Genomic DNA, 19,737 nt, shown 5'->3' on the forward strand with positions numbered 1-19,737 from the left:
ATTTTGAAATTTTTCAATGCCGCCCCGGGCTACTTTTCAGATTGTTTATTAAAGGCGCGCCCGAACTTCCTCCCCGGTAGAAGCTGGTTATTTAGTGATACGTTGCCAACCTCAGGTGTATAGGGTGATCCTTTCAAATCGTACCCTTGCATGTATTTGATAATCACAGTGTAGAATATGGAAGTCAACGCGCATAAAAGTTAACCTCTTACCTCATATTATCGTATTATACTCGCGATACAGATTTTGGCTACGATTTAACAAAGGCAAATTGTGTTCGTAACAGACATTAGTTTCAACTTTAAGTATATTATATCTGTAAAAGTTATTTGGTAAATTGGTTATTTGGTAGTTATTTGTTAAATAATATAGTATTACTTTGCCTACCTTTGATCAAATTTCATTTTTACGTATTTCTTATAAATATGTTGGTGTTTAAAATTTAACTTAACGGTCACCCTATATATATAAGAGCCTAAAAGTTGCGAGCATAAAATTGAAGAACTTTTATCTCAGTTTCAAGATAATCTTCTACTAACCAAAATATTATATATTAATGTTTATTAACTTTAGACTTATCGAAATTTCTGGTCCAAAATGGTGGACGGCAAATGAAGCAGGGTAGATGTAAAACGTCAAATGACATCCTTGGGACGTTGTAAGAGGAAGCAGTTGTCGAGAAACGTCCGGCGCCGTAGCGGAAAGTCTGGAGGATAAAATGAAAAGGTCAGACCACGGATATCCGGAGGGGACGATGCAACACTGGGGAATTGGACAGGAAAAAAGATAAAGAGGAAGGAATCGAGACAACCTTTCTTTACGCTTCTTTGTTTTGTCTTTGACACATCTTCTTACCCCATCTCCTTAAGAGGGTACAAATCCGGTCGAACGTGAGGTGTAAGTGACAGCTGGAATTGTTATACGCCAACAGCTGAATACTGTTCGATTCTCGAAGAAACAACAGGGTCAAATGTTTCTGCGACTTCCTCAAAATTAATAGACAAGCATGTAATTGTTTAAAACGTCACGTCGTTCGATCTATGGACGTGCTAAAACGAAGTTATGCGCCATCTGTGAGCGATTTATTAAACTAGAAGTGTGTCTCAAATTCAAATTGGGAATGAGAATATATTTTATAATGGCTATAAAAAGTATTAACGCGTCATTATAGGTTACATTTACGTACTAAATAATTAGGTTCGAGTATATTAAACTTCGTATCATTTAGTAGCATTTTCAGTTTATGAAAATTCTTAAAACTGATTCAATCGATGTGTCAAATTATAAAAATCAAATGTGCAACCTCACAAAAATATTCTTTATTGAGAAATAAAGATGCCACTATTTTTTGTAATCATTATAGTGTGTACGGAGGTTCACTGAAAATCAGTCGAAAATATGATTCGTATAAGCTTTTTATTTCTCGCTTATAAATCATATATAAATAAAAGCTTCCATCTCACTATGTACACACTAGAATAAAAAAAGTCTCTATCTTATACATGAGTTAAAGAACGTTACCCTCATTAAGGCTTTATCTCGCAAATGAAATAACGACCAGCGTCAATGACCAAATTACGAAGGACCTTTTAGAGGGCCAGGAGAATCGATAATTCAATGTCGACCAAATTCCATCGATCTCGGGGAAGTTCGTTGGTTGAAACTTTATAAATTATTTTTAAACTGGCACACAAACAATATATACAATTAACCATTCAAGTTTCTATAGATGGTAACATCTTTTCCAGCTCCCGTAAAAGTTGTACAATATGCTGTATTAACTTGAAACCAGACATCGTGACCGGCCGTAATGTTTTACTGTAACACTGTTTGTACAAATTGGTAAATGTTTCTGACCTGAAACGTATAGATAAATAAGGTATATTTTATGTCAATATGAAAAATATATTAAAGCAATATGTATCTAAGCAAACGTACTCTTTTTTGCTACTATTGCTATTCTTAGTAACGAATAATTTTGTCAAAGATCGCAAGATAAATTGTAATCGCTGTTCCAACAATACCACTAGACTTTCTTCATCCTCTATCAATTTCTGTTCATCAGTCGGTTTTCCTTCCTCAATACTTTCTTTCCCTATCTTATTGCTAATAGCATTCTGCTTCTGAGAATTGTTTCTATCGCATAATATATCGATAATAGGTCTACATTGTAGAATTAACTGAAGACCATTCTGATATGCTTTTAATTTATTGTTAAAGGTTGTGGCACCTGAAATATGATATTAATTAATGAAAAGAGAAATTAAAAACTATCTATTAAATTAAATTGAAGATAAATGCGTACAACGCGCTTGATGTTCAGCTAAAGCAACTCTTTCCATCTGCACCGTCAGAAACTCCGTAGTTTGCTCCAAAGCTAATAAAAGCTTCGCAGCTTTATCGTAATACAGCTTGCAAAGTTGCAAGCTTGTTTTTCTTTTAATATTGTCCGCATCCGGTTCATATTCTCTGTACACACGATGATATAACGATGCAAGTCGATGTTGAATTATTGCAGCGCGAAATTGATATACTGGTTGCCTTGGCCCGGCAGTTTCAATATCGCAATGCTTCAGAGCTTTCTGTAGGACATCGACGACCTCCCGTTCTAATTCTTCTTCAGTCTAAAATTGCGATCAAATGTATGTAATAAAATGTTTCTATTAATGATATAAATGAACATACTTTGCATCCAGTTGTAGGATAATCCTGTAATAATGTAGCCATAGTGAACAAAGTAGTGGACAGATCCCATGTAATAGTATCCCAAATTACAGGGTTTGACTTCTTCGAACCTAAAACTTGCAAGGCTTTCTGATAACTTGCAAGCGCTTTATTATAAAAGTGACGTTCTTGAGTGTTCTGTTTAACGTGCATATGTGCGCAAAGTCGCATAAGTCTTCCGGTATTTGAATGTAAAAGTGCTAAATTTGCTTCGTCATGGACAGTTTCGAACGCTTTCACGCCTGCTTCCAAATGAGTTAGCGACCGTGTAAGTAGCGTTGTTACCCCTTCCGAAGAGATTGATGTTTCGTCCGCTAAATTCTCTTGTTGGTACCGCGCTGGAAAGGTGTATCATGGTTTAACATCCAAGCAAGTACCTTCAACAAATACAATATCATGCAAAAAATACTTACTTCCAGCTTGATTCATGTAAAGTACACCTAACTCATTATGAATGTTTCCTAATCGCCTTAAGAGATTGTTTCTATCCATATCCATCAGTTCTAACGACAATGCTTTCTCGTAGCACTTATAAGATGCTACTAAGGTAGACTCTAAACTTTCTAAACGTTGTGGCAATAATTCAATATCTATAAATCAAAGTATTTTAAATAGAGAACTTATAACAAGATAGTCTTTTGTATATTTTTTAGCTATGAACATACTCATATCTACATCTTCCATTCTATATATCTCCTCGACAATGCTTTCTTCAATTTCGTTCTTCATCTCGTAATCTCTCCTGTGTTTCTCGACATTGCACCAGTCTTGTACAGCCATAAAACAACAGTCTCCAGCACGTCCCAATAAATAGCTTATTGATTTATCGTTCCGTATATCACAAAATATTTCCAACATCTTCTGACAACGTAGGACTGCTAACATATATCTTAACGATGCTCCGTAATTTCTATTGGCATATTCATTTTCAGCGAGCACGGCAAAAATCAACGAAGCCTTTTCGTATAATAATGTCTTTAAATGAACGTTCCAACTTATATTATCACTTTTTTGAGGTGCCTGCCATGTAGGTAAGGTTTCATTTTTAAGCTTACATAACAGTGCTTTTGGTCCGTTCTCGTGAGAGTCCATTTTTGAAATAATTTTTTCAAGTTTCCTCACCTTCTTTTGCTTGGATTTCTTTTTATGCATAGGACTATTGTTTACTGAACTCACTTCGACGTCAACTTCTTTCTTATCTTCTTTCAAGGAAATATAAGGCATAGGAATTGCCTGGAAAGGTTTAGCCATATTTAAATGATTCTCTTCGTATACTCTTTTCTTCTTTTCTTCTTCCTCCTCTTTCTTCCGTTCATCTTCAGAATTATCTTCGATCGGAAAATACTGTAGACATTCAAGTCCGTGATAAACATGATCTAGAGCGGCTAAACATCTTTCTTCGATGGTGCCCGAAATTGGTGGTGGTTTATATTTAGGTTCTTCGCATTCTGCATGCTCTTTAACTAAAAGAATATATATATATATTATTTAGTTGACTTATTTATATATTAAAGATATCGAAGTACTTAAAATATATTTTTGACTTACTATTAGCTAATGTTAAAGACTTAATTGCAGCTTCTTCGATTTCGTCCGTTAAATCCTTCTCGTTCTCGTTGTTTATACTGGATTCACTTTGCGTATCCTCTTCATCACTCTGATCTGACAACGCAGGACTAGCAGGATCGGTATCAGATGGTATATACAAATCAGATAGCATAAAATGTGCAGATGTTACAATCTGTGGGTACTTTTCTTTAGTCAATAGTTGTATGCAATTTCTTAATAACATTCTAATAGTACCCTGCTGTCTACGATAATCAGAAGAGTATTTCATGTTACGGGCTACTCTATATAGTAACATAGCAACAGGTACAGTAAATGGATTCTGACCCTTTTCATCCGACACATCATTACACAAAGAAGTTAAGTCATACAACTTTACAACATCGTCGTCTTTGCCTTTGAACAACCAGTAAGTATGCCCAGCCTTGGTTGAATTGTTCTTTAAGAAACTTAAAATATTCTGCGCTACATCTCGGATAACTTTAGGACTGAACTTAGAGTGATCTAAATTAGGAAGATCTTCTGTTTTAATTAATTCATACTTTTGTACAATACCATCCAAATGATAACACATTACCACTTCTGGTACATTACACATCAAATTGTCCAGCCAATAATCTATACCAGTTAATACATTAATAGGTTTAGTCATATCTCTTAATCTGAGGCTTATACATGGGTGAGTTTGCCCTCCAAATATCGGCATGTCAGTACCAATTAGCATCTGTATGTTCTCGAAGGTCCAGACGATATTTCTCGCAAAATTATGATTATAATTCGGATCTGGGACTTTTTCTTCCTGAGAAGGTTCTGGCAAGCATGGTTTCAATGTTTTCACAGGTAACTGTGGCTTAGTATGTTGCTCTTTGCTGTCTGCTACTACTATCGAGCGATACAAAAATTTGGATACTAGGTTCCTCTGTTGCAAAGTATTTCTACTGTTTGTCTTATGAAACAGACGCTTTTCTTTATCTCCCAGATTCTGGAAAATATGCTCGTAAAAAAATTTCTTTAACCATTCCCAGTCGTTTTCCGCTTGTCTAAGTAAATACTTGTGAATATCAAAGTCATCTAGCAACAAAGTGTTCTCTATTCTGTGTACCACCATCGATATGACTCCATGGTTGTAAGGCAATTTCAGCAGTTTCTTTATATTCTCCGCGTCCGACACAACATCAACTTCCCCTACACAATCAGGGAACATGTGTGCCATACGAAAACTGGAAAATCCAGAGGTCTGAGACCATACACTCTGCAGGCCGTAACTTTCTGCAGAACTGCTGAGCCAGTTGCTCGGTGGCAAATTTAAGTCTGTGTTGCATTGTAATTGAGCATAAGTTGCTGGTGTTTGGACGACCGAGTATTTTACAACGGCGGTTGACTTGACTGGTTTCTTGGATGAATCAGATGGTATGGCCACAGGCATAGGCTCGACCTACAATTAAATGTTTGACGAATACGTTACATTAAAATTCCAATATCACATTTGTACTTAATGAATTTATCGGCAACTTGATTCTACGATAGACAACATTGCTAACGTATTCTGTGTTGTTTGCGAATAGTATCGTTACGAAGTCCCTTTAGTATAGGATAAAAGAAAACTCGTAATAAAATAACTAAGCCAAAATAAAGTAGTTAACGTTACTGATGGAACGAGATATCACTTACCGTATCAAGCTTGGTATTCGTACTTTCTGACATTTTTAATTTCGAATAGTGTCACTCGCGTCTCTCAAAACTTGTCGCTCTGTTCTAAAATTTCTAGAAGGAACCAGAGTGTATCAGATCGAAACCTCGATCACTCGCCTAACGTACAACCACTGAGTATGCGGTATATGCAGGGACGTCACGACGATTTAGAAACAGCTTTCTACCTTATCAATTTTGTTCTGCATTACCGGCTAAAAAGGAGTGGATCAAGAAATGATTAATATTTTCTATGTTCCCATGGTAACGTATTAGCATTAAAAATGAAAATTATGTATTGATAAATAGTAAATCAACTGATATAATTATACAACTACAATCATTAAATTTTTCCGCACGATAAAAGCATAGAATGGGATATTCAAATCATGAAATAAATTTTCCCATCTCTTTTGCGAAAATAAGAAAGGATTTGAAAGTTAAAAGCAAGAAAAAGTGAGTAACACAAATACAAGAAATATGAGAAATATGAAGCGATAAAAGAATCTAATAATTCGCAAAACATGTGCATCCATCCATCGTCTTTTCTCATAAGTGGTTTATACCACAACATTTATTTCCGATTCTCGTACGTAAAGAAGGGTTTTAAGCAGCAAGACACAATAGGCAGATTATACGTAACGACAAAACGAAGCCCGCGAAAATCAGCGTGTCAGAAGCATGGCGTGTTCCTACGTCGAAGAAACAACGCACCCCTATCCCCTCTGGCATAGAACTGGGAAAAAAATATCGCGAAACGGTTAGGATCGACGCGTGCAAAAAGGCACGGTTTATCCGCGACGCTGAGCGGATTCGGAAGCCCTGAAAAATCTTGACGTCACTGGTACCGCGTTCCTATATAAGGCCGGCGACCACTACCCTCTCAAATCAGTCGACAACGGTGGTGATAAGATCGGAGGATACTTCGTTGCGCTCACGCAGACATGGTGGTGAACTTCAAGGTGTTCAAGAAATGCTCGCCAAACGGCAAAATTTCATTGTACCTGGGCAAACGAGACTACATCGACTATCTATCCGGAATCGAGCCAGTAGACGGCGTGATTCTTCTGGACCAAAACTACGTGGACACCGGTAGGAAAATATGGGGACAGCTGGTGTGCAGCTTTCGCTACGGTCGGGAAGAGGACGAGGTGATGGGCTTGAACTTCCAAAAGGATCTGTATCTGGTCTCGGAACAGGTGTTCCCAACGACCAAGAAAACGGAGGATAGCCTGACCAGGCTACAGGAACGACTGCTGCGAAAACTAGGACCAAACGCAATTCCCTTTACCTTCAAGTTCCCCCAGACGGCTCCGTCTAGCGTAATTCTGCAATCAGGAGAAGATGAAACAGGTGAACCTTGTGGAGTGACATACTATGTCAAGATCTACTCTGGGGACACGGAGACCGATATTACTCATAAGAGAAGCACGATAACTATGGGCATCAGGAAGATTCAGTACGCACCGACGAAACAAGGTCGACAGCCTTGCACCGTGGTGCGAAAGGATTTCTTACTCAGCCCTGGCGATCTAGAACTCGAGGTGACCCTGGACAAACAGCTGTACCATCACGGAGAGAGAATAGCCGTGAACGTATGTGTGAGGAACAACAGCAACAAGGTGGTGAAGAAGATCAAAGCGCTGGTACAGCAGGGTATCGACGTGGTGATTTTCCAAAATGGCCAGTTCAGAACGGTGATTGACGCGATAGAGACGCAGGACGGCTGTCCCATTAGCCCTGGCTCCAATTTAACCAAAGTTCTATATCTGAAACCAGAATTGGAGAACAACAAGCATCGTAGAGGCATCGCTTTGGATGGAGGGTTGAAGAAGGAAGAAAGCGAACTCGCATCAAGCACTTTGCTCGTTTCACCCGATGTCCGTGATTCCTTTGGCATTGTAGTTTCTTACGCTGTCAAGGTGAAGCTGTATTTAGGTGCACTGAGCGGAGAGCTCTCCGCGGAGCTGCCGTTCATTCTGATGCGACCGAAGCCCGTGGACCGGATCAAGGTGGTAAATGCGGACAACTTGGAGGTGGAGGACACTACGGAGAAGAAGGCGAAGCCGATCAGCAGTTAGAAAAACGATACACGTGACCGAGGAGCAGTGGGTGCATCAGACACTCGCTGGCTAACGTTCAAACAGAGAATCTCAACTTGCACGGTGGAACCACTTAATCCTGAGATACTAACATGTTCTGTTCTTTGTATTGTTTTATCAAATATCAGAATTCAATTGTTTCTATAGTCCGATGTCGTATTTAGACGCTCGAGAGGTTTCCAGAGGGTACTAATTACCGTCATTGGAAGCAATAAGTTATCATATATAATTGAACTAGAGATCAGGGACGGAGTATATTCGAGGCACGACGAGGCTTTCTTTTTTTTTTTTTTTTTTTTTTTGAGGGTGAAAGAACGATCGGAGGATGATAGTCTGATTAACGACGATATCTTGGCAAGTGTTAAAACGAACGGTCCGACATACTTGAAGTAGGTTAATGATTCTAGGAATCCGATGCTATCGATCACCACTGCGAGCTAAACGAAAGCGAATCGTCCGACGAGAAACTCGTTTCTAGCAAAATTGCATGCAGATCTCACCCGTAGCCATCGTTTGTACAATAGCGTCCTATAATTATCCAATTCTATGAAATAAAGAATATATGCGACAAAACCAGCGTTCCGTCTCTTTCCCAGCTTCCTTCGGCGCTACATTTTATACTTTTAATGTCATTCGATAACTGTAGAAAAGGGAATAACAAGCCGAGTCCATAAAAGTAAAAGCCAACATATAGGAACGTGTAGCAGCTGGAGCAAAACGAATCAGTAATTAGTCGTATAAGTAGCAAACTCGCAGATTTAACTTACGATCTTCGGCAAATAAAATACACGCAGTTAAATACCGCCTTGCAAGAAGTAACTAGCAACGGCGTTATCGTAATGCTGTCAAGTATCATCGTAGCGGAGTAACAGAGATAAAATAGAGAAAGCCCGGTGAATTTCAAAGTTTATCTTGGTCAGTCAGCTTCTTACGAGAGTAATAAAGAGTCAAGCCGCGAGACGTAGACAGTTTTTCGCGCCTGCTTTTCCGCGTTTCCTTTCTCCGCCAAGAGGATCGGTGCCGGATCGCGATATCAGGCAACAATGCGTCGTATCCTTATCATTATCGAATAGCCTCTCGTTAATATCTCGCAGCCACGATCAATCAGCCACGATCAATCAGCCACGTTAACGATAGATAACGCTATTCGTTGTTATTCGTAGCAACCACCGACGGGCAGAGTCTCGCGAAATAATTTGATCGTTCGTCGTAGAAAACTTTTACTTTCAGACGCGTCTCGTAACAACGATAACGAAACTTTTCGCTGTGTCTCGTATAACGCGCGTAACATATTCGTAAAAGACGCGTACCAGCAGCTTTCACGGACCTATCTATTCGTTGGAGCTTATGACTTCATCGGCGTAAGAACGCGTATTCCATTCAACAAGTACTTCGTTGTTTCTTCTGCGATCGTGTCGAAAAATTGACGTCGCGTCGGTGGACTGGATGCAGAGAGAATAACGCGAAGGGAATACGAATCGATAGAATCGGTATGTCGTTATGCAATCGTTGGTTATCGCGAAAATATAGCGGAAGACAAGGTCGAGTATGTTAGATGACGCAACGAAGAGGAAGGTTTGGCCTGGAAAAATAATACGGTTGGCGTGTTCTGCGTCTGGAAACGCGACCACGATCGATCGGCACACCCGAAGAATTATCCGCAATTTCGGTCGCGTCGAGATGGTTACATAGAGAAGGACAGAGCGTACTACGGAGAACAAAGGTGAGGAAGAAAAAAGTTGGAAGGAGGACGAAGGGAGTGTATTTTGGGTGGAAGGTTGCAGGTATAGCTGGCCGCGACAAATCGAAAGGCACGACTCTCGCGATCCTACGATTCTCGCGGTGGAAGGTCCTGGCGAAGGGCAGAGCGCCGTCTCGGCGATGCCACCCTGTGTATAGGTGCGTGGTGGGCGTTGGAGGAGCAGAGAGCCAGCTATCGACTGAGAAACGCGAACCTAACCCGAACCTTTCGCATAAAAGAGATAAAGCTACTCGAGACGGAGGTTACACGGAGAGGGAGGGCATCGACGATCGAGAGAGACGGCGAGCAGATAAAATTAGAAAGAGAGGCTAGAAAAATGGAGGGACGGCGAAAAGGGGAGAGAGTGAAAATCGAAGAAGAACGAAAACGAACGGCAGAGTGTCGCGCAGCGAGAACAGAGAAGACGAAGGCAGGCAAGAAGGAGAAACGTGGAAACGGAGCAAAGAAAGAGAAGAGACGGAGATATAGAGAGGCTAGGCAACGCGACGAGAAGCACCGAGTGATCGAAGGAGGAACGAAGCGAGGCTTTGGTGGGACGTCGCGAGAAACGAGGAGTAAAGAGAGCGATAAAGAAAGAAGGAACGAGTGGTGGTGCATCGAGAAAGAGAAGGAGAGAATAGTAGGGGATTCGGTCGGTCGGCAGGCTTGGCTGGTGCGTCAGTCAGGCTCGAGACACCCGCGAGAACGGAGCGGTGGTTGCCTCCCTTATTCGGTACGTACATTCAATGTGTCCCCTCCATCACCCCCTGCCTACCTAACAGGAGTCTCGTCTATCGAGGCAGTGTCGCGCAGAGTGTCGTACGAGGAGTATATTGGTCCGCCTGTTCGCATCCCTTCTTCGCAGACCGGTGTTTCGTATTTTCTATTCGCAACCCCCCACCCCCACCGTGTTTCGATTTGTGCCGCGTACGAACCAAATTCATCGGTGGAGCTACGTACCAGAGAGACCGGCCAACGATCGAAACAGCGTGAAAGGAAAGCAGGAGTTGCCGCAGAAAGGAATCGGAGGAGTTTCTGCCGATAAGACCGGTCAAGAATCCCCTAGAAAGAAGCGAAGACAGTGGCGGATACGCTACGCTAGCGGTCGAGTGAGTATTACAGCTCGCGGAGCCTTCACTCTGCCCTCTTCTCTTTGCCCCTGTCCTCTCGTTCCGGTTCGATCAGCTCTTCTTTATCGGTTCTCTTGCGCGCGTCCATAATCTCTGTCGTACGATCGACCATACGAGGAAAACGCGTGTCGCGTGTATCTTTCTGCTTGACCTGTGTCTTGTGTCACGCGCAACAGACACCGGCGAAAATTCACCGATACGCGACGAGTTTCTCTTCTCCCGCGGCAGACGGTGGCATTGATTTCCTCCTCCCGTTCTCTCGCGCCGGCCGCTCGCCCTTCCCTTCCCAACGTGTACGCACGATCGCAATCTCTCAGCCCTTAAAATCGAACGAAATTCAAGCGAATGCGTACTCGCAGATTCTCGTAAATCGACCGATGCGTATGTGGTATGTCGTGGCTGTCGAAAGTCCAAACGAAAAGTCGAAGAAAGAAAAAAAAGAGCATCGTGTACGTAGAAGGATGGGTGGGTGGGGAGGCTGTCGTTATTCTCCGAACCCCGAACATTTGGCTCGAAAAGGAACGCAGGGTGCGCGTTTTGGTGCACGAAACGTTGCCGGAGGTCGAAGAACGTTTGTTTGCACAGTTCAAGAAGGACTCGTCGATTCTTCGCGTTTGTGGCGTGGCCGGGACGAAAAGCGCGCAAGCGGAGGAACGAGTTTCTCCGGCACGCTGCAGCGTAATTTCACGCGAAACTCTGGCAACCTTGAACGCTGCTGGAACTGTCGGTTCGAGGCTGGTCCCGACAGTGTTCAGGGGCGTCGAAACGCGGCCAGAGGTTTTAAGAGTACGATCACGAATCGCGGTGTACCTCGAAACGTCGAATTCCGGTATCGAGCGACCAAAAAACCACCATGTTCCTTGTTCGGGTCGCAGCTCCATTGTCGACTCGTTTGTAATAACGTAGTTTCCGTACGAGAAGCGACGTGATTAAGATATCTCTATTTATAAACAGATCACCGTTTATTTACACGGTTAGAAACCATGGTTGTTCCGTCTTCTCGCACGCGTCTCTGTTTACCAGTGCTGTAAAAGCAAGAGTGTTTGCTTTGAACGAGCGTTTAAATAGAAAGAGAAGACACGGTGGATCCGAAAGGAGCAAAAGTCTCGGATAAAATTTCGGATTTCGCAGGAAATCGTGCCTTTTGGGAAAATGTTCTCCTAATAGGTAGACGTTCTCTGTATTTGTGGGTCGTAGAGATAAAATTTCATTCGGTTGTTCGGAAAGTTGATAGTGTTTTTGCTGTGAAATCCCACCGAATAATATAAATGCTGCTTCTAGTCCAGATGCGTTTCTTCGGCGCAGAGAATTGAGTTACGACAATTGACGTTTTCGAGACGTTCAGTCTGCTGCAAAAGTAAGTATCTAATCCCATAGTCGAATAGAAGGTTTTCATCGTCCTGATTCAGTGATCAACGAGTGTAGCTGCTACTGCAATTTTGTACCTAACAACTGCAATTTTTTCTCCCATACGTAGACGTTAAAGCGATACTTTGCTGCTCCAAAACTGGTGCTCGACCACGAAACTCGAAATTTTCTTCGCACTTTCCGATATTTTCGTGGGAAGACCCATTCGATCACGTACTCGAAGGCTTGTTTGTTCACGTACAGCGATAACAAATATCGCTCGGATGCATTTGCTCGATCCGATACGTTTCGTTTAACTCGACCACTCGTTCAGGTATAATACGTGTCCGCGCTTATCGTTTGGCTCGAACGCGAGCCTGGAAATCGAGAAGCACGAATCGTCGACCTCGAACGGCCATGCTTTCATACGGTATTAGTCACACGTAGCCGGCCGATGAATATTTCAACGTTACAGCCTGCAAACACCGTTTGCCCATGCAAACACGCATTCCGCGTGTCGCTTTTTCGTTGCGAAACGCCGCCTCTAATCCCGCGATATCCTCTCGGTAGGCAGAATAACGCGAGACACGGTGATCCATGGCGGTTCTAGCGACTGCACCCGCATCGATTTCACTCGAGTCGGACACTTTTCCTGCTTCGAAGCCGGGAGTCACCTCGAACTATTGTCCCAGTTGCTGTCAAATGGCTTCTGTTACAACTTAACGAGCCAGTCGTCGGAGAAAGCAACGTGTCGTGTAAAAGCATCGCGGAAAAATTCGATTTTCGCCTGGCTCATTGGCTTTCTTTCATCTTCACGAACCCATTAGCGAAGAGATTAACCATCAACGTGTTTCTTCCTATTCTTTCTATTTTATTTTATCGAGAATCCTATTAAGAAGGATTGGCGGTGACGAATTTTCACCAACTGCGTTCATTGTTCTTACCGAGTGACGATTACCACGCGTTAGCATTGCAAATGTGTTTCGCGAACGATTGAATATCGTATCGCTATCTAGAGTTACTGTATGCTAAACCAGAAGTAGAAATACTTTGTTGAAAGACACCGATCAAATTCTTTGCTTTGACAAAGTGTCTACCGATCGAATAATTTTCCGTATCGATATCAGGGAAAAATTGAATAAGGGAATATTTTATCCTTCCACTACGATGTATCAAAGTAAATTATTTTACGATATTTCTACTTTAATAGGTATTGTAAATTCTAACAGTCGATCAACTTTGTTTAAATGCAACCCGTCAAATTTAGAAACATCGGCACTCTTCGACGTTTCTTGATCGAGTTTCCTTGCATTAATACTAATGCTAATTTATCCTGCGCTCGCTCGTCGAAGAGATGCAACTTTTCCAAGGTAACGGAATTCCAAGCCAACGTTTTTCTTCAAACTCCGTAAACTTGGTAAAACACGTACCGATTCCAGAATTTTGATCAATAGCGTAGCCGCGTGCTCGTGAAATATTTTCGTACACGTCCGAAACAGGATCGTTGAATTTATGGCTCCTATTGGATACTGCGCGTGCTGAAAACGTAGCTCCTCGACTGGTAGGTGGCAGACAAGGGTGTAGCCGGTCGAGTCCTGGCCCGATGCATTCGCGATCCTTCCGTTTCTCCTGCTCTCTCCGTGTCCTTCGCCACGTTATAACGCGCTCGTGACTCGTCCAAGACCCAAGACCCGAACGACGATCGTCCCCTCTCTCTCTTCCCTTCCTTTTCTCTGGCTGGTTTGGTCGCAAATTTTCCCTAGGATGCTCGCGACAGATGAAAGTACACCAGGGACTAGATAGAGGCTGAATTATCGGATTCACCGCGGGAGCAGCTGCTATCGATAGATTGAATATGAATTATTGAACGCTCGCGGCTGGAACGTCGAGTTCTCCAAAGCGATCGAGGGAACCCGTCGAGAGAACGTCCCCGGCCGATCTAGCCACTTTCGCGTCGCGGACGATCACCTGGAGCGCACTCGAACCTATCGAACACGGTCGAGGCCCTCTCGGTCGAGTCAGCTATTGCAGCAGGCAACTGATTTTTCTTGTCGATATCGGATGGGTTCGAACGTGCTTTAAGAGGCTGTGTGGCTGTTTTAGGGCTACTGGTGTATTCTTTCGCCGTTGGATTAAGTTTGCTTAGGTTTGGACAGGTGCGGTTAGATTCGATCGCAAGCTGCAAGTATAAAATGACGAGATTCTGCGATTAAGATAAGGCAAGAATTTCGATCGATGCTGATGGTTGCTCCGTAGTTGAGAACTGATTTTCCTTCTGGCATTTTTCAACGTAAAAGCGTATTCTTAGAATCGGTGGAGTGTCTGTTAACGCGGTTGATGTTAGGACACGCTGTCCTTTATCGAAATACGAAATAATAAGGTTCTGCAATTAAAAGAGCAAGAATTTGAAACGTTTGCTCTCGAGTGCTATAGCGATTATATCGTGTTGATGTAATTATCGATCATCATCGAATAGATACGAGAATCGCAATCACAATGATAATTACTCTTTAAGTCGACTTACCTCGATCATAGAAGACAGTTTAGTCAGAGTTTCAATCATAATGATTCGAAAGTTCCTTCATCGGTCGATGAACTAAGCTGGAACAACGTAATCGATCAACGAAAGATGTAATTTGCAACGCGTGTAAGTAGAAACAGGCGATCGTCCTATCGTCTCTGTGAAGCACTCTTCTGTTAGCTTTCAGCGAACGTAAGAGCGTGGAGAGTCATACGGATAAACATCCTAATCGCGGAAGTCGTCTCGCGTCGTCTTGCAAAGGGGAATTTTCACGAAGGAGAGCCTTGCGTGGGCGATTATGCCTGGTGAAAAGCGAGAGGGAGCCCAAAACAACTCGTTCGTTTTCGACTTTCATTTTCCACGAGACTCGTTTCTCCGAAAGAATTGAAATGTCAAAGAGACCGAGAGAAAGACAGTGCTGCCTTTGTTCGTAGTCGACGTCGACTCGCATAAAAACAGGGTGAAAGAGGGTGAAAAACAACATCGTTGGATTTTTTAAGCCTTCTTCAGCACGCTAACTTAAATAAGTAGATATATTAGTCGATAGATTGTTGTTCGAGGGGATCTTACAAATTAATTAATTAGAAAGTTATCTTTCTCGGATATTTCATGGTATTCTCTAATAATCGCGTCTGTCGAGTAAAATTTCTCACAGTTACACGAGAAAACCTATTAGTACCGGCAATTTGTGGATTCGTATCTCGTAAATTTCGCTATTGATATTAGTTTAATTTCGCTAGAGAGTCCGGCTAGCGAATCGGATATTCGTCTGGCTTGCGTGCTTAAATTGCGATAAATAAACGACAACTGCGTTCATTTTCGCCGACGAATTATGGATGTACGTACGCTTATGCATGTCGCGAGGAAGCTAGACAAGGCGCGAGCGTGCAACTCGAACTCGTCGGTTCCCAGCGGAATCATGAAAGTATAATAAGGCATCCTCCGGTTTCTGCGAACCAGACTTTCATCCGATCGGACCATTATCTTGCATTAGACTGTTCGATGTTAATTGTAAACAGACAGACACGAGGATGTGGAAGAAACGCAACGTTGCAGATTACAAGGAAACGATCCGAGCAATCGCGATGATCTTTCCCAGGAATCTAGCCCAGAAGATTGCCTCTTGTTCCTGGCGTGTGTAGGAGGATTTATACGAAACCGGCGTTCTTCCAGAGAAGAATATCGAGAAGGATTCTATTACGGTGGCAGGTTGGTCAGAAGAGCGTGTATTTATATTTTTACGAGATGCTGGATACCATTATTCTTCGTTAAATAAGAAATTTTATGATTCGCAAGGTGCAAGTTATCGGTGCAAATAAATTTCGTTGATTTTCTAAAATTTGGAAGCGACACACCGGAAAATCAACTGCAAAAATGCTGATGGCGATAGCAATGGTCGGTTAAAAAGGCGAAACTCCAATCAATTAACGCGACGCTGTTACGTCTTGTGTTCGAACGAGGAAATCCAAGTAGAAGCTAAGAAGAAAAAGAAGAAGAACAGAAGATCTCTGCTGGTGAAATAACTCTGTACGATGACGTTTCTCGAATATTGAATCACTTTCGCGCGAATCATCGGAACCGCGGCCCCGAGCCAGGTCGTCTTACGTTGCGGCGAGAAATGGAAATAAAAATGCAGCGTGTCGTGACGAACGGAGGTTGTGAATCATCGACGCTAAAATAGAACGACGCGGAGCCAGCACTGAAATCAGCCCGATAAAAAGCTTCAACAACAATGCCTGGGCTATTGGCATCGATGCGGATTGCTCGACTGCTTACGTCCGTGAAAGTAACGCGTCGATAGCGAGTCGAACGAACGAACGGGAAGAAGGGACATGGTGCTCCTAGGTAACAGTAAAAGGCTACCACGATACACTTTCCTTCGTGAGATCAGCCGTTCCGCGATCCAAGCTTCTTAGCGCTCCTTTATTCTCGATTCCGTGATCTGCAGAACGTAATTGTATATTTAAAAAGGATTTCTAACGAACACACAAAAGCAGACTTTTACTTTTTCAAACGCGTGAGGGCAAAAACCGAACAATTTCTCGGTAATTACATTATCGTTGAGAGTCTAGTAACTAAGCTACACGTACGTAATTAATTAATTAAGTAATCGATTATATATGCGTTGGTAGCAACTTGCGCATTAAACCTGGCTTTCCCGAACGATGATTAACGAACATACGATCACTGCGGCAATAATTTCCATTTTTCAGAGCAAAGTCCGAGGGTCGTGTAATTTGCGGAAATTACGAAACGACCTCGAGGAATCAGCCACGAAATAATTGAGCGTTATCTGCACTTTACGTTGCCGTAGTATCCGCGCTAGATACCTCGCCGCGATGAACACGCATTGGAACCTTCCAGGGAGGAAAAAATGTGAGACTGACACGTATATGCGTCGCATTATGTTCACGGCCATGGCCCATAGATTTCGACGGTCGATAAGAATGGAATGTTTGGAGGAAAATGTGACGAGTGAAACGACAAACCATCTGTGACCGAAACGCTTATACCGCAAGCCAGGGTTTCCTCTGATCGTGAGAGTTATAATTGCGTTTCCATGGAAAACTTCGATCCATCGGGTATCGACCACGAGTTGTTGAAAGATTGCTTGCTGATAATGTTAATGTTAGAACCATCAACGATACTTCTAAAACTTTGATTTTAAAAATGAAGCTTCGTTTTCGAGAGAATTGGGTTTAGAAACTTGTAAAGTACACGTGAATTTGATTCACTTTCTACGAATGGATGACTGACAGAAAGTTGTTCTACTTGCGAAAATCAATCAAAAACGTACAACAAAAATTTGACGTTTAATCTCCTGAGAGATATCGAGGCAAAAAATGGTTTCAGAGGTAGTTTTCAATCAATGACTACATGCGTGTACATTATTTCTCTTACTTTTAAAGCAATACGACATAATTATTTACTTCCGACTCTGGTAGATTTGTTCTTGCAAAGCTTAAGCCCTCGTATTTAAAAGAATAAATTTTTTAAAACGATTCTTTATTAAAAAATAAAATTCTTTCTACATATCCGACTTATTTTCGCGTATAGAATAACCTCCTCTATTGAGTTACACCACGAGCGCTGCCACGCCCTGTATAATGCAAGGGAGAAACACACCCTTATCTATGTATGTACTTTACAGAGAAGCTACCTAAACCGGTAAAACTACACCGTTAAAAGATCTATGAAATTTCTATGAAAATTTATATTCTACGAGAATTCTATAGAATCTCAATGAGAAATTACGATCGTTTCGATACTCTGATGGTTTTATCGGTATCAGAGAAAGAGTAAACGTTCCAGTGAATGATAGCTTGTACGATAAAATATTTATATACCGATAGCTTGTTAAAACTCGAGTAGAGTAATTTCATTTGATAAAAGAATATCGTCTGTAAAAAATACGAATTAATCTATTCTATTCATTGCGACAGTTTTACCATTGCTAAGAGGAAACAACCTTTACGAAAATTAGCCCTTTCTAGATTACTAAACGAGCCAAACGCGGAGTAATTCCACTAGATGGGAAATATTTCGTGAAAAATACTATTGTTAATGATCCTATTCGAAGTAAGGAAGTAAGAGGATAGCGAATGGGCGTGGCCCAGGATCGCGACTTATCTCTTGAAGTATTATATATGCTTGAAAGCTGAGGCAAACGGTGCTACTTAAGAGTTAATATATCGATGGGAACGTAATCGCGACTCGAGGAAGGAAAGTCTACCAGTTGGTTGTGGAATCGCCTTTTCTTCTTGTGTTCAGAACCGTACATTCGCGGAAAAGGTCAGACATATGTAGAAGGTGGAGCAACAACGTTACCGACAAGATCTGCCTCGATTCACGCGATCCCTGTATCCAATTACTCGACAAGAAGGATTTTTATTATTCTTATAAACGATCGGCGATTCGAAAGAAAAGGGAAAGGTAAAAACCAACGGTGATATTCTTCGAGGGATAAATTGGATTTTTCCACGAAGGAAGGACGGCACGATGTTGATTCTTAATAAATTACTTCGCTCTTACTGTTTCCTCTTAGCTCGCGTCTTCTTTCTATTTGTCTTATTTTCTTTTTTTTTTTTTCTTTCGTGTAATTTGCCACGGAAGCGTTAATGTACCGCCCACATGCACGCGCGAGACCATTTAAATTACTGCCGACGAAACGACTGGAAGAGTACCGCGTCTCGCCCTGCAATTATTCTCCAAGTGTTACTCTCGTCGACTCGGTTCGTATCTTTCTCAACTCTTTCCGAGGAATTCTCTATAACCTGTTGTTATACGCGATTCTCTGTTAACACGAATTCAAAGATACGATAGAGCAGTGTTTCCTCTAATTTTCTTTTGCTAGCAATGTCCTTTTATTATATAATTCGTTATAGGATAACTGGCGAAATTTATTTTTATTTAATCCTGTTGTTCTTTCAGCTTGTTCTTCGCGTTTGTATTCGGATATATATTTTTTTTTTATAAATTTGAGATATGCACGTGTTATAATAATATGTAAGAGACAGTTTCTCACAGAATTGCAATTACTTTTATCTCAGTGCGATATTTCTGTCTCACAGTGCCATAATTCGAAGCTGCTTTCGTAACGTTTTCGATCGTTAAACGAACACTACTGCATAGCTGTCATGGAAGTGAAATCATTCATAGATGCTCGTCGACTTCTTAAAATTATCCCTGGTTCGAGGAACGAGATAAATCTATGTCTCAGCTATCGATGCATCGACACGAACGTTCGTACCTCAGTACACGTTAACGTTATCCTTTTAATCGTTCACGATCGCTCGCTATTGTAATCATCGATCGGTTGGAATCAACGAACCCATACGCAGAGATGGATGCTGCAAGCGGAGAAAGTGACTGGTTGACACGGTATTCTTCCTCCAGATCGCCGGTCGATCCCATGGA

At 41.9% G+C, this 19,737-nt stretch overlaps 3 protein-coding genes across 20 annotated transcripts in view; 2 read left to right on the forward strand and 1 right to left on the reverse strand.

Moving 5' to 3' along the window:
- Positions 1-1,397: 1,397 nt before the first annotated feature.
- On the reverse strand, positions 1,398-6,135 carry LOC117209647 (erythroid differentiation-related factor 1). Its single transcript, XM_033451898.1, has 8 exons — positions 5,962-6,135; positions 4,273-5,725; positions 3,390-4,187; positions 3,138-3,314; positions 2,686-3,062; positions 2,306-2,624; positions 1,939-2,230; positions 1,398-1,857 (listed from the first exon to the last, which is right to left on the reverse strand). Exons 1-8 carry the CDS (start codon positions 5,992-5,994, stop codon positions 1,716-1,718), a joined length of 3,591 nt encoding a protein of 1,196 aa, XP_033307789.1. The 5' UTR covers positions 5,995-6,135; the 3' UTR covers positions 1,398-1,715.
- A 742-nt stretch (positions 6,136-6,877) lies between these two features.
- LOC117209848 (arrestin homolog) lies at positions 6,878-8,654 on the forward strand. The gene has a single exon (XM_033452290.1). It carries the CDS (start codon positions 6,924-6,926, stop codon positions 8,058-8,060), a length of 1,137 nt encoding a protein of 378 aa, XP_033308181.1. The 5' UTR covers positions 6,878-6,923; the 3' UTR covers positions 8,061-8,654.
- Positions 8,655-10,231: 1,577 nt separating this feature from the next.
- Positions 10,232-19,737, forward strand: part of LOC117210387 (myosin-10) — a 74,856-nt gene continuing 65,350 nt past the window's right edge. For 8 of the 18 annotated variants that reach the window (XM_033453365.1, XM_033453422.1, XM_033453392.1 and 5 more), the window contains exon 1: positions 10,497-10,931. The gene's annotated coding sequence lies outside the window, so the exon portion shown is untranslated. Of the gene's footprint in view, positions 10,932-19,737 lie in introns of all 18 variants that reach the window. The other 10 variants (XM_033453413.1, XM_033453440.1, XM_033453448.1 and 7 more) reach the window with 4 other exon arrangements.

This window comes from Bombus bifarius, unplaced genomic scaffold, assembly GCF_011952205.1.
Source record: "Bombus bifarius isolate JDL3187 unplaced genomic scaffold, Bbif_JDL3187 scf7180000007968, whole genome shotgun sequence".
Lineage (NCBI taxonomy): Eukaryota > Metazoa > Arthropoda > Insecta > Hymenoptera > Apidae > Bombus > Bombus bifarius.

Coding starts and splice junctions, on each gene's coding strand:
- LOC117209647 (XM_033451898.1), bottom strand. CDS start 5,994: ATGTCAGAAAGTACGAATACCAAGCTTGATACG. Junction 3,063..3,137: donor TTACATGAATCAAGCTGGAA/GTAAGTATTTTT, acceptor ACACCTTTCCAG/CGCGGTACCAACAAGAGAAT. Junction 2,625..2,685: donor ATCCTACAACTGGATGCAAA/GTATGTTCATTT, acceptor TCGCAATTTTAG/ACTGAAGAAGAATTAGAACG.
- LOC117209848 (XM_033452290.1), top strand. CDS start 6,924: ATGGTGGTGAACTTCAAGGTGTTCAAGAAATGCTCGCCAAACGGCAAA.